This window comes from Schistocerca americana, chromosome 2 (assembly GCF_021461395.2).
Source record: "Schistocerca americana isolate TAMUIC-IGC-003095 chromosome 2, iqSchAmer2.1, whole genome shotgun sequence".
Classification (NCBI taxonomy): Eukaryota; Metazoa; Arthropoda; class Insecta; order Orthoptera; family Acrididae; genus Schistocerca; species Schistocerca americana.
The window spans coordinates 328,904,439-328,919,115 of NC_060120.1; the positions used below are offsets into that span (position 1 = coordinate 328,904,439).

At 40.0% G+C, this 14,677-nt stretch overlaps 1 protein-coding gene across 2 annotated transcripts in view; it reads right to left on the bottom strand.

Moving 5' to 3' along the window:
- Nucleotides 1–14,677, bottom strand: part of LOC124595251 (Golgi pH regulator A) — a 109,156-nt gene that overhangs the window by 61,226 nt on the left and 33,253 nt on the right. For both annotated transcript variants that reach the window (XR_006978187.1, XM_047133916.1), the window contains exon 4: nt 13,975–14,200. Coding sequence is in view for 1 of the 2 variants with exons in the window: in XM_047133916.1 (XP_046989872.1) it covers nt 13,975–14,200 (226 nt within the window). In the remaining variant the exon portion in view is untranslated. The remainder of the gene's footprint in view (nt 1–13,974; nt 14,201–14,677) is intronic.

Below are 14,677 nucleotides of genomic sequence, written 5' to 3' on the forward strand. Positions count from 1 at the left end.
TTACTCATTAACAGCTACCTATGAAAAGATGTGTGTGCGTATGTGTATCTATTGTTGACAAAGGTCATTGGCCGAAAGCTTTAAGTGTGAAAGTCTTTTTGTTGAGCCTATCTGCGACTCAGCACCTCTGCTATATGGTGAGTAGCAACTTCCCTTTTCATGTAAATGTAAATGTTGTGTGACTAGGGCATCCCACTGGGTAGACCATTCGCCGGATGCAAGTCTTTCGGTGTGATGCCACTTCGGTGACCTGCACGTCGATGGGGATGAAATGATGATGATTAGGACAACGCAAAACCCAGTCCCTGAGCGGAGAAAATCTCTGATCCAGCCAGGAATCGAACCCAGGCCCTTAAGTCTGACATTCTGTCACACTCACCGCTCAGCTACCGGGGGTGGACTTCCCTACTCATAATATTGTTACATTTCATCCTGGATTTTCCATCGTTTGATTTCATATATCTTTTCCTGCATTGTTGATATTCCTACCTGGAGTTTCCATTGCTTGATTTAATAAAACTGGTTAGTGATGGACAGTATGGTCACACATGTTGTAATAATATGAATAATTACAGTTTCTTTATGACACCTTCACAAGTGAAGATAGTCCAAGAGCATCGGAATTTCGTAAACCATACTAAAATGCATAATTCGGCTTAAAGTGCACATTCGGATGTAAAGTCTGTTGGAGTACCAGTGCTATATTATCTCATGTTTGGTTCTTTATTATGGCATAATGCCATACGCGCTAGAAGATGAAAATGTGCACTTGAAATGCAGTGAACAGTTGAAAGCAGCCAGTAGTGTGGAATTAAACACTTTGTTTCAAATAAATGGATTGCCTCAGAGGAAAAGAGTAATAAAAGCCAAATTTCTTATCAAACCGGCAAAAATAACTTCATTGTTCTGTTAGAAAGGTGGAAATGAAATAAAATAAAACCTGAAACTAATAACTTATTTTAGCTTTCCACAATTATGTGAATGTATTTTATTTCACTTGATAGCTACTGGCCACAGAAATTTGTTTTGTTTTTGTTTGACTTGAGAGCAATAAACGAAGAGGATACAGCAAAATCACTAAACGTAAACATGGCTCACATGGAGACTACCCTCCCCCCACAACAACTCAAGAGTCCTCTATCACGGATCTATGATGTTTCCGAACCGGGGCAATACTAGATAGTGGCACACCCCTCCCTCCTTCCTCCAGTGACTTTTCAAAAAATGTTCGTTTTGTAGTGCATATCTTTCTGCAGAGTCTACATCTACATCTACATCTACATCCATACTCCGCAAGCCACCTGACGGTGTGTGGTGGAGGGTACCTTGAGTACCTCTATCAGTTCTCCCTTCTATTCCAGTTTCGTATTGTTCAAGGAAGGAAAGGTTGTTGGTATGCCTCTATGTGGTCTCTTTATCTCTCTGATTTTATCCTCATGGTCTCTTCACGAGATATACTTAGGAGGGAGCAATATACTGCTTGACTCCTCGTTGAAGGTATGTTCTCGAAACTTCAACAAAAGCCCTTACCGAGCTACTGAGCGTCTCCCTTGCAGAGTCTTCCACTGGAGTTTATCTATCATCTCCGTAACGCTTTCGCGATTACTAAATGATTCTGTAACGAAACGCGCTGCTCTCCTTGGGTTCTTCTCTATCTCTTCCATCAACCCTATCTGGTACGGATCCCACACCCTGAGCAGTATTCAAGCAGTGGGCGAACAAGTGTACTGTAACCTACTTCCTTTGTTTTTGGACTGCATTTCCTTAGGATTCTTCCAATGAATCTCAGTCTGGCATCTGCTTTACCGACGATTAATTTTATATGGTCATTCCATTTTAAATCACTCCTAATGCCTACTGCCATATAATTTATTGAATTAACTGCTTCCAGTTGCTGACCTGCTATATTGTAGCTAAATGATAAAGGCTCTTTCTTTCTATGTATTTGCAGCACGTTACACTCGTCTACAATGAGATTCAATTGCCATTCCCTGCCCCACACATCGATTCATTGCAGATCCTCCTGCATTTCTGTACAATTTTCCATTGTTACAACCTCTCGATATACTACAGCATCATCCACATAAAGCTTCAGTGAACTTCCGATGTTATCCACAAGGTCATTTATATATACTGTGAATAGCAAAGGGCCTACGACACTCCCCTGCAGCATGCCTGAAATCACTCTTACTTCGGAAGACTTCTCTTCATTGAGAATGACATGCTGCGTTCTGTTATCTAGGAACTCCTCAACCCAATCACATAATTGGTCTGATAGTTCATATGCTCTTACTTTGGTCACTAAATGACTGTGGAAAACTGTATCAAACGCCTTGCGGAAGTCAAGAAACACGGCATCTACCTGGGAACCGTGTCTATGGCCCTCTGAGTCTCGGGGACGAATAGTGCGAGCTGGGTTTGACACGATCGTCTTTTTCGAAACCCATGCGTATTCCTACAGAGTAGATTTCTAATCTCCAGAAAAGTCATTATACTCGAACATAATACGTGTTCCAAAATTCTACAACTGGTCGACATAAGAGGTATAGGTCTATTTATGGCTGAAATCACCGATGCTGTAACCACTTTATGATTGCTGATTCTGCACATCTGTTCGACGTCCCTTCTTGAAAATGGGGATGCCCTGTGCCCTATTCCAATCCTTTGGAATGCTATGCTCTTCTAGAGACCTACAGTATACCGCTGCAAGAAGGAGGGCAAGTTCCTTCGCGTACTCTGTGTAAAATCGAACTGATATCCCATCAGGTCCAGCAGCCTTTCCTCTTTTGAGCGATTTTAATTGTTTTTCCATCCCTCTGTCGTCTATTTCGATATCTACTGTTTTGTCATCTGTGCGACAATCTAGAGAAGGAACTACAGTGCAGTCTTCCTCTGTGAAACAGCTTTGGAAAAAGACATTTAGTATTTCGGCCTTTAGTCAGTCATCCTCTGTTTCAGTACCATTTTGGTCACAGTTAGAGAAGGAACTACAGTGTAGTCTTCCTCTGTGAAACAGCTTTGGAAAAAGACATTTAGTATTTCGGCCTTTAGTCTGTCATCCTCTGTTTCAGTACCATTTTGGTCACAGTGTGTCTGGACATTTTGTTTTGATCCACCTACTGCTTTGACATCAGACGAAAATTTCTTAGGATTTTCTGCCAAGTCAGTACATAGAACTTTACATTCGAATTCATTGAACACCTCTTGCATACCCCTCCTCACATTACATTTTGCTTCGTGTAATTTTTTGTTTGTCTGCAAGGCTTTGGCTATGTTTATGTTTGCTGTGAAGTTCCCTCTGCTTCTGCAGCAGTTTTCTAACTCTGTAGTTGTCCCACCGTGGCTCGTTTCCATCTCCTACGATCTTGCTTGGCACATACTCATCTAATGTATATTGTATGATGGTTTTGAACTTTGTCCACTGATCCTCAACACTAACTGCACATAAGACAAAACTTTTGTGTTGAGCCATCAAGTACTCTGAAATCTGCTTTTTGTCAATTTTGCTAAACAGAAAAATCTTCCTACCTTTTTTAATATTTCTATTTATGGCTGAAATCACCAATTCTGTAACCACTTTATGATTTCTGATTCCTATCCTGTGTCAACTGTTTCAAATAGTTCGGATCTGTTTGTCACCAGAAGGTCTAATATGTTATCGCTATGAGTCGGTTCTCAGTATAACTGCTCAAGGTAGTTTTCAGATAACGCACTTTAAAAAAATTCACGGATTCTTTGTCCCTACCACCTGTTATAAACATTTGAGTCTCCCAGTCTATATCTGGTAAATTAAAATCTCCACCCAAAACTATAACACGGTCAGCAAATCTACTCTACATACATACAACATGTGTCTTCAAGGAAATGCAAGACATGTTATTTGGTCTTTAGTGTGCCAAGGTGCAGTGTCACGCCACTTCAAACAGCTTCATCTATTGCACGTCACTGTATTTCACTCTGTCGAATTCAAACGTGTATATTTTGTTATGGACGCCATCAAACCATATTCAGGACAGTGGAAATTAAAATGTCTTGTGGTGCCTCACCTACTCCCAGTCAACCGATTTGACATCCTGCCCCTCATTTAAAAAAAAAAAAAAAAAAAAAAATTCGCAATTAATACTGTAATTATTTGTAACCAGAAGAACAAGAACTCCTAAGAAAATTTGCTCTCTTTATTGCCTATTAGCTCATAACTTGCTGTTTTGTGTGACATAAAATTAAATATAAGATACATAAAACCAAAACCAGTAAAGACAAGAGACAAGTAAGACACAGTACACATTTCTCCAATCTTGGAGTCCTAGCGTTTTTTTCTCTCTAATCATGTTACGGCTTTACATGGCGTGCTTTCCTTTCTGCGAAAGAATCTATCACCTCATCGAAGTTCGTCAAACCTTTTGTTATATGAAAAAATGAAATGTCGACATCTAATACTGAAAAAGCTGTTAACACAAATAGTACCCAAGATTGGCGTTATTTCTGGAGTTGATTAGGTGTATTTTGTCACTGTCTGCTATATAAAACGAAATAGGCCTGTCTAATATTGCAGCAATTGTAATATACCCCAAATAAACGAGACTGTTTGGAGCAAATGGTCATTTTTACAAAACCACAGAATATAATTCATGAAGAACCACTATCAAATGCCTGTCAGGCCTACTACAAGCAAAAAGCTTTATGTTAGGAAACAGTTTCACATTTCATTCATACCCTCTACCTTCCTATCTTCTCCTTCCTCGTTCTAACAATCTTGTCTTCAGTAACTCTGTAACTATTCCTGCCTGCGTCAAAACTTATTATCCGGTTAACTTCACTAACCCTGCTACAATCACCGGTTTAGTTATCCCGCGCTTATTCTCCGGTTAGGCATTATTACGTGTTCGCGCAACACATTTTCCACACTACTACCGGAATAGAGCTTAGGGCCTGCTGGCCAGGGACTGTACATCTGGCCCTTACTAGTGTTGCAGTCTCACCAAAAACTTTCTATCAAAATTTCATTTTCTTGGATACACCAAGAAGATAACAAGTAATCTTTGGTCCAGATGGTTCCTTTCAGAGTATGCAGACACAATGGCACCTTTCTTAGCAATCATATACAACAGCTCACTTGACGAAAGGTCTGTTCCTAAAGATTGGAAAGTAACACAGGTCACACCAATATTCAGGAAAGGAAATAGGAGTAACCCATTGAATTACAGACCCATACCACTAACCTCAATTTGCAGTAGGATTTTGGAGCATATACTGTTCTCGAACATTATGAACCACCTTGAAGAAAATGACTAATTGATACATAACCAACACGGATTCAGAAAATATCGTTCTTGTGCAACACAGCTAGCTCTTTATTCTCATGAAGTAATGAGTGCAGTCGACAAGGGATCTCAGATCGATTCCGTATTCCTAGATTTCCAGAAGGTTTTGATACCGTTCCTTACAAGTGTGCATATGGAGTTATCGTCTCAGTTGTGTGACTGGCTTCATGATTTCCTCTCAGAGAGGTCACAGTAAGTAGTGATAGACAGTAAATAATCGAGTAGAACAAAAGTGATATCTGCGTTCTGCAAGGTAGTGTCATAGGCCCTCTGCTGGTCCTGATTTACACAAATCATCTAGGTGATAATCTGAGCAGCCCCCTTAGATTGTTTGCAGATGACGCTGTAATTTACCGTCTAGTAAAATCATCATCAGACAATCAATTCCAATTACAAAATGATCTAGAGAGAATTTCTGTATGGTGCGAAAAGTGACATTTGGCACTAAACAAAGAAAAGTGCAAGGTCATCCACATGGCTACTAAAAGAAATCCGATAAACTTTGGATCTACATTAAATCACACAAATCTAAGGGCTGTCAATTCAACTAAATATCTAGGAATTACAATTACGAGCAACTTAGATTGGAAAGACCACATAGATAATATTGTGAGGAAGGCGAAACAAAGACTGTGCTTTGTTGGCAGAACACTTAGAAGATGCGACAAACCCACTAAAGAGACAGCCTACATTATGCTTGTCCGTCCTCTGTTGGAATATTGCTGCGCGGCAAGGGCAAGTAGGACTGACAGAGGACATCGAAAAAGTGTAAAGAGGGGCAGCTCGTTTCATGTTATCGTGCAATAGGGGTGAGAGTGTCACTGGTATGATACGCGAGTTGGGGTGGCAGTCACTGAAACAAAGGCGGTTTTCTTTGCGGCGAGATCTATTCACAAAATTTGAATCACCAACTTTCTCTTCAAATGCGAAAATATTTTGTTACACCCACCTACGTAGGGAGAAATGATCATCATAATAAAATAAGAGAAATCAGAGCTCAAAAGTAAAGATTTAGGTGTTCCTTTTTCCCACACGCCATTCGATAGTGGAATGGTAGAGAAGTAGTATGAAAATGGTTCGATGCACCCTCTATCAGGCACTTAAGTGCGAATTGCAGAGTAACCATGTAGATGTAGATATAGACTCTTTCTTACCTTTTAGTTGTTTATTTCCACTCTGGTAGTCTGAATCTATGGCTTTTATTAGTAATTATAACAATGCTGATCATTTGCAAACCCAGTCAACCACACAAACAAACATTGACTTTCACCCGTTCGGCTTTACTCCGCTCAGCTCGTATGGCCCCATCCCCTTTTGTCTGCAGGGAAGTTTATTTCTAGATGCGACGGGGAATCCCCTGGCAGAGACATCACATACACTATGCATACATTCAAAAATCAGCTTATGATTCATTCAGATATCAACTCTAAATGTGTTCAAAAACCAACAGGGATGTGTTTCAAAATCATCTACATCTACATCTACATCTATCTACATGGATACTCTGCAAATCACATTCAAGTGCCTGGCAAAGGGTTCATCGAACCACCTTCACAATTCTCTATTATTCCAATTTCGTATAGCGTGCGGAAAGAATGAACACCTATATCTTTTCGTTCCTCCCTATGTAGGTTGGTGTCAACAAAATATTTTCGCATTCAGAGGAGAAAGTTGGTGATTGGAATTTCGTGAGAAGATTCCGTTGCAACAAAAAATGCCTTTCTTTTAATGATTTCCAGCCCAAATCCTGTATCATTTCTGTGACACTCTCTCCATTTATTTTGCGATAATACAAAACGTGCTGCCTTTCTTTGAACTTTTTCGATGTACTCCATCAGTCCTACCTGGTAAGGATCCCACACCGCGCAGCAGTATTCTAAAAGAGGACGGACAAGCACAGTGTGGACAGTCTCCTAAGTGGGTCTGTTACACTTTCTAAGTGTCCTGCCAATAAAACGACGTCTTTGGTTAGCCTTCCCCACAACATTTTCTACGTGTTCCTTCCAATTTAAGTTGTTCGTAATTGTAATACCTAGGTATTTAGTTTAATTTACAGCTTTTAGATTAGACTGATTTATCATGTAACCGAAGTTTAACGAGTTTCTTTCACCACTCATGTGGATGACCTCACACTTTTCGTTATTTAGGGTCAACTGTCAATTTTCGCACCATTCGCATATCTTTTCTAAATCATTTCACAGTTTGTTTTGATCTTCTGATGACTTTATTAGTCAATAAATGACAGCGTCATCTGCAAACAACTGAAGACGGCTGCTCAGATTGTCTCCAAAGTCATTTATATAGATAAGGAACAGGAAAGGGCCTATAAAAATCCCTTGGCGAACGCCAGAAATCACTTCTGTTTTATTCGATGACTTTCTGCCAATTACTACGAACTGTGACCTCTCTGACAGGAAATCACAAATCCAGTCACATAACTGAGACGATATTCCATAAGCACGCAATTTCACTACGAGCCACTTGTGTGGTAAAGTGTCAAAAGCCTTCCGGAAATCCAGAAATACGGAATCTATCTGAAATCCCTTGTCAATAGCACTCAACACTTCATGTGAATAAAGAGCTAGTTGTGTTTCACAGGAACGATGTTTTCTAAACTCATGTTGACTGTGTGTCAATAGACGTAATTCATAATGTTCGAACACAATATATGTTCTAAAATCCGGCTGCATATCGACGTTAATGATATGGGCCTGTACTTTAGTGGATTACTCATACTACCTTTCTTGAATACTGGTGTGACCTGTGCAACTTTCCAGTCTTTGGGTACAGATCTTTCGTCGAGTGAGCTGTTGTATATGATTGTTATGTATGGAGCTAATGCATCAGCACACTCCGAAAGGAACCTAATTGGTATACAGTCTGGACTAGAAGACTTGCTTTTATTAAGTGATTTAAGTTGCTTCACTACTCCGAGGATATTTACTTCTACGTTACTCAAGTTGGCAGCTGTTCTCGATTCGAATTCTGTAATATTTACTTCGTCTTCTTTTGAGAAGGCATTTTGGAAGGCTGTGTTTAGTAACTCTGCTTTGGCAGCACTGTCTTCGATAGTATCTTCATTGCTATTGCGCAGAGAAGGCATTGATTGTTTCTTGCCGCTAACATACTTTACAAACAACCAGAATCTCTTTGGATTTTCTGCCAGGTTTCGAGACAAAGTTTCGTTGTGGAAACTGTCATAGGCATCTCACATTGAAGTCTGCGCTAAATTTCAAGCTTCTGTAAAAGATCGCTAATCTTGGGAATTTTGCATCTGTTTAAATTTGGCATGTTTGTTTTGTTGTTTCTGCAACAGTGATCTAACCCGTTTTGTGTACCAAAGAGGAACAGCTCTGCCATTTGTTAATTTATTTGGTACAGTTATCTCAATTGCTGCCGATACTATTTCTTTGAATTTAAGACACATCTGGTCTACACTTTTATTATCAATTTGGAATGAGTGGAGATTGTCTCTTAGGAAGGTGTCAAGTGAATTTTCATCTGATTTTTTGAATAGGTATATTTTTCGCTAATTTTTCGAGGATTTGGGAATTACAATATTCAATCTCGCTACGACAACCCTGTGTTCACTAATCCCTGAATCAGTTTTGATGCTCCTTATTAACTCAGGATTATTTATTGCTAAGAGGTCAAGTGTGTTTTCACAATTGTTTACTATTCACGTGGGCTCACGAACTAACTGCTCGAAATAATTTTCAGAGAATGCGTTTAGCACAATTTCGGATGATATTTAAGCATACCTCCAGAATTAAACACGTAATTTTGCCAACATATCGAGGGTAAATTAAAGTCACCACCAACTATTATCGTATGAGTCGGGTAAGTGTTTGAAATCAAACTCAAGTTTTCATTGAACCTTTCAGCAACTGTATCATCTGAATTGGGAGGTCGGTAAAAGGATCCAATTATTATTTTATTCCAGTTGCCAACAATGACCTCTGCCCATACTAACTCACAGGAAGTATCTACTTCAATTTCGCAACAAGATAAACTACTTCTGACAGCAACAAACACGCCACCACCAACCGTGTTTAGCCTATCCTTTCGGAACACCGTTAGGTTCTTTGCAGAAATTCCGACTGAGCTTATATCTGGCTTTAGCCAGCTTTCAGTGTCTGTAACAATTTGAGCATCAGTGCTCTCTATTAGTGCTTGGAGCTCTGGTACTTTCCCAACACAGCTATACGACAATTTACAACTGTTATACCAATGGTTCCTGTATCTACGTTCTTCCTGTGTTCAGCCTGCACTCTTTGTGACTGAAGCCCTTCTTGTATTTTCCCGAGCACCTCTAACCTAAACAAACGCCCAGTCCATGCCACACAGCCCCTGCTACTCGTGTAGCCCCCTCCTGTGTATAGTGGACACCTGACGTATTCAGTGGATCCAGAAACCCAACCACCCTTTGGTGCAAGTCAAGGAATCTGCAGCCTACACGGTCGCAGAACCATCTGAACCTCTGATTCAGACCCTCCACTCGGCTCTGTACCAGAGGTCCGCAATTGGTCCTGTCGACTATGCTGCAAATGGTCAGCTCTGCTTTCATCTTGCAAGCAAGACTGGCAGCCTTTACCACTACTGTCAGCCGCTCGAAACCAGAGAGAATCTCTTCTGATCCAAAGTGATACACATCATTGGTACCAACGTGAGCAACCACCTGCAGTTGGCTGCACCTTGTGCTCTTCAAGGCATCCGGGAGAACCCTTTCCACTTCTGGAATGACTCCACCCGGTATGCACACTGAGTGCACATTGCTTTTCTTACCCTTCTTGTCAGCCAAGTCCCTAAGGGGCCCCATAACGCGCCTAACGTTGGAACTCCTAACTACCAATAATCCCACCCTCTGCGATTGCCTGGATCTTGAGGGCTGAGTGGTTTCCTCTGAAACAGGACAGGCGACAGCGTCTGGCTCAACGACAGTGTCAGCCACAGACAGCACCTGGAACCTGTGTCAGACAAACTGGGGAGAACTTAGTGTGGCCACCTGGGAAGTCTTTCGCTGCCTGCTTCACCCTGGGGCGACCTTTCTTGGATACTGGTGTGACCTGGGCAACTTTCCAGTCTTTTGGTACAGATCTTTCATCGAGTGAACTGTTGTATATGATTGTTAAGTATGACCACAGGTGAATGGTCAGCCTCAGTGTGAGCAGTAACTGGGTTGGCCACCATTGAGGACTGATCGGAGGACTCTGATGTGCTGGACATCCGTTGGATCCCCACAGCCGGCCCACAACAGCAGCGCCCATCCACTGCAGCCTCAAGCTGTGTAACTGAAGCCATCACAGCCTGAAGCTGAGAGAAAAGTGTCACTAATTTGGCTCGCATCCGCACACAACAATTGCAGTCCCTGTCCATACTAAAGTCCGTGGAAAACTAAACTATGCAGATAAATTGACTATTGGCACGTGCTGCGCAACTCTACTCTAGACCCTGATGGAAACACACAAACTGCGTCTAGTAATATGCAGATATTTAAAAACCTAACTACTGAAGCACTCAGGTGAAACTAAATAATTTGCCCCTGATTAGGAACTTATAATACGTCACAAAATCAGTTTACTTTCTGACGCAAATGAAAGCGCGACAACTGTGGCTATTAGATATTAAATTTACACGCAGAAACTCAAGAAACTAAACTATTAAAGCACACAGATGATACAATAAAATTCACTCCTGGTTAGGAACTCGTAAATGATACAAAAGTCGTTACTTCCCTGTTGCTGCATCTGTCTCGGTCGGCTACTGCTGCTTGACTAAATGAATAATCGATAGACCAATGTGCGCTGGATGCTAGTCGCTTTGTGAAACAAGGTTTTTTCCTCAAGAATATGAATTTGGCGGCCCCCACCCCCTCCCCACCCTGAAATTGCCGCCCAGGGCAGACACCCCGGTTTGCCCCTCCCCTCTTCCGCCACCTAGATCTAGATCTCTTGCGCATGAGTGAACCTGGCAGCTTGGGTGCACCAGTAAAATCTTTACGTGTAGCATCTGGCTGCTTGATGCTACTGCTTATACAGCTAACAACTACACTTCCGTAGCCAGAAGCGGGAGAAGGTACTGCTCATATGCGACTCAACTGCGCATGCGCATGAGCCCGCTCGCAACTGCTCAAAGGAATCTAATGTAAACAACTGTGACATCATGCTCATTGGAGGCAATTTGTTGTTCTGAAGCATAGCATAGTCTTCCTAAAGCCTTTGACACATTTTGCTGTTGGCAGACGCTTGTATGAGCACTGTGTTTTGTTGTTGTATATGGCGCACTTCCTTTGTAACTTAAGTTTTATTTTCTTTTTTTCCTCTCGTTCATGTCCTATTGCTGCAGTATTATTCTGCAGTACTGGCATACAGTAATATCCTTTGTTAGAATATTGGTTCTTACCAGCCAAAATTACGAGAATCTAACTGAAAACCAAAACAATGAAAAATTAACGGAATTCTAAAAAATTCCCGGGTTTTTCCCATATCTCCCGGTTGTGCCAGGTCGTATACACCCTGTGTTGCTTTGTTCTGTGATGCTCCAATTTCACTGGATTTTTAATAGTACCATATGATTATTATATTACATAACACTGTATGTAGAACACAGTTCCACATTTGATTACACTAATTATATCCTCGAACCTCTGATATGAATTTGACATTGGAGATGTTTCGCTGCTGCCAGTCTGTATGATTCATGGTAGCTGGATTGCCTAATATAACTGTTAAACACCAAAACCTATGTACATTTTTATATGATGTAGGTCTTACCAAACGGTCAGTTTCTTTTTATCATGTGATATTTTAGTATCAAGTGACACTGCAATAGCATCACATGCCTGTTGTATTGCATATAATTGTTTATGTCTACGTATATTTTTATATGTGGTGGTTCTCACCAAATGGTTGGTTTGGTTTTATCATGTGACATTATATCATGCAACATTATAATAGTGTCATGTGACTATTATGTTATATAATGTTGTACTGACAAGAAATGAAAAAGAAAATAGGAAAAAATTATAAGAAGGAAAAAGGGAAGAAAAAAGAAGAAGAAAAGAAAATTTGTACAGAGGGGAAAAATATATTTTAATATATTTGTATCTTCTTCTATTGTAGCTCTTTTACTGTAATTTGAGCGCATGTTTATCTATCTGTGACTGTACTGTAGTGTCCACATATTTTAGAACCTGTTCGTTGACCTTGTAGCATCTTTGATCAACATTTGTGTGTTACCCTACAGGGTGGTGTTGTGCCTGAGCAGTGGTGCTGTTCACTTACAGCTGTTACATGTTTCTTTCTCTTTTTGTGTTTTGTGTTGATATTCACAGTTTTCACTTTTTTTTTTTTTTTTTTTTTTTTTTTTTGCTACCACTGTGAAGATGGTCCAAATCAGTGGTGAATAAATATATTGTATGACAGCACAGTGTGTATATCATACATTCATCTAACAACAAAAATAATCAATTATTGATAATATAATGTAACTGGATAGATAAAAGATCTATTCACAAAGCAATGGCATGGAAACACACACACAAAAGGATTTGACTTTTACAAGCTTTCGGAGCCAATGGCTCCTTTTTCTGGCAGAAGAGCTGACGGGGAAGGAAGAGGGCTGAGAGGTCCAGTACTGTTCCTTCAACCCTTTTCCTTCCCCTTCAGCTCTTCTGCCATAAGAAGGAGCCATTGGCTCCGAAGAGCATGTAGAAGTCAAATCCCTTTGTGTGTGTGCAACACTGCTTGGTGGGTAGATCTTTTATCTTTCCATTTACATTATGCATTCATCTAAGTTTAATATTTACACTTCTCACAGACCATAATTGTTAGGGCAACAGCAATAATCACAATTTTACTCAAATAATCATATTACTTGCTACAAGAGTAGGTCATACTCTAGATAAGAGCAAGAGCCACATGCAGCTCATGAGGCATGTGTGGCCACCCCTGCTATATATGGACAGAGATGAATACACATGAATTTAAGCATCTGAAATTGTGCACTAACAGACATAGAGGGGCATTAAGTGTGTACATTCTGAAATAAATGAAACAGTAGCTATAAGCAGATAAAGTAAAGACATGGCACATACACAAATAAGCAATGAGACAGTCACGGGTTGAGACAAATACAATCCAAGATAAATATTTAGCCTACAATGACAGTTTGCAGTTCATACAGTATAAACCAAGGCAGTTCACAAATGTACACATACTGCAAATATCTTTTGGTTCATTCCAAATCGTTCTATAAAAAGAGTCAATATGAAACAACTTGCTGGTCATATACACTGCACAATAGCAATAATAATAATAACACCTTGATATGTTATGAAGTTCTACAACATTTTGTAATCAGCATAGAAGACCAGTGGTATAAAAATTATGTTAATTAATAAAACCTAGACATTTCATTGTGTTTGGCACAACATGAAAATCTATTAATTAATGTGTTTCCAGACATCTACCTGAAGTAGAATAAATGACTTGAAATGTACACAAATCATTTTTCTTTTTCTACAAATAAGCAAACAAATTCTATCTCCAGTTTATAGCAGTTCCCAACCCCCCTACTCAAAAATCTATATTCTGCTTCTGTCCATCATACGTTCAACAACTAACAGAAAAAAGTGCCTTAAAGAAAGTATTACCTGATGAAGCAAGCCATTGATGTGTAAGGGTAATTAACAGCACCAAATCCTGATAGAAGAGCCATCACAGTGACTCCAATAACTCCTATTCTGCTGATCCCCTGCTCAATGGACAGTATGCCTTGTTTGGGACTCAGTATTGGAAATGGATCCCCAATCTTCCAGAAGAAATAGATGTAAACCAACCAGATCAGCACAGTAAGTGGTCGAATAAGTTGTCGTCTCACTATAGAGAAAGAGTAAATAATAGTCTGATCATTTGTTCATTTGTAATCTAATTGCATAATATCACACCACACTTTGCACTATATAAATAAAATGGAGAATAATATTCAAGCATGTTTCTTTTCCTGAATGCATTAAATGTGAAGAATATTTTCCCAAAAAGTTGAAAATCCAGGATGGAATGTAACAATATTATGAAAAGGATAATTGCTACTCACCATACAGCGGAGATGCTGTTGTAGATAGACACAAAAAAAGACTGTCAGAAAGTGAACTTTCAGCTAACAAGGCCTTAGTCTTCACAGACAAAACACACACACACACACACACACACACACACACACACACACACACACACAGTTCTGCTACAGACTAAAAACTGAGACAGTATGGCTCTCTCCATTCTATAGCCCTTCATTCCTCCCATGGTGTAGCGAGGGAGGGAAACGATTTAGGGTCAAACCTGTTGGCATTGTAT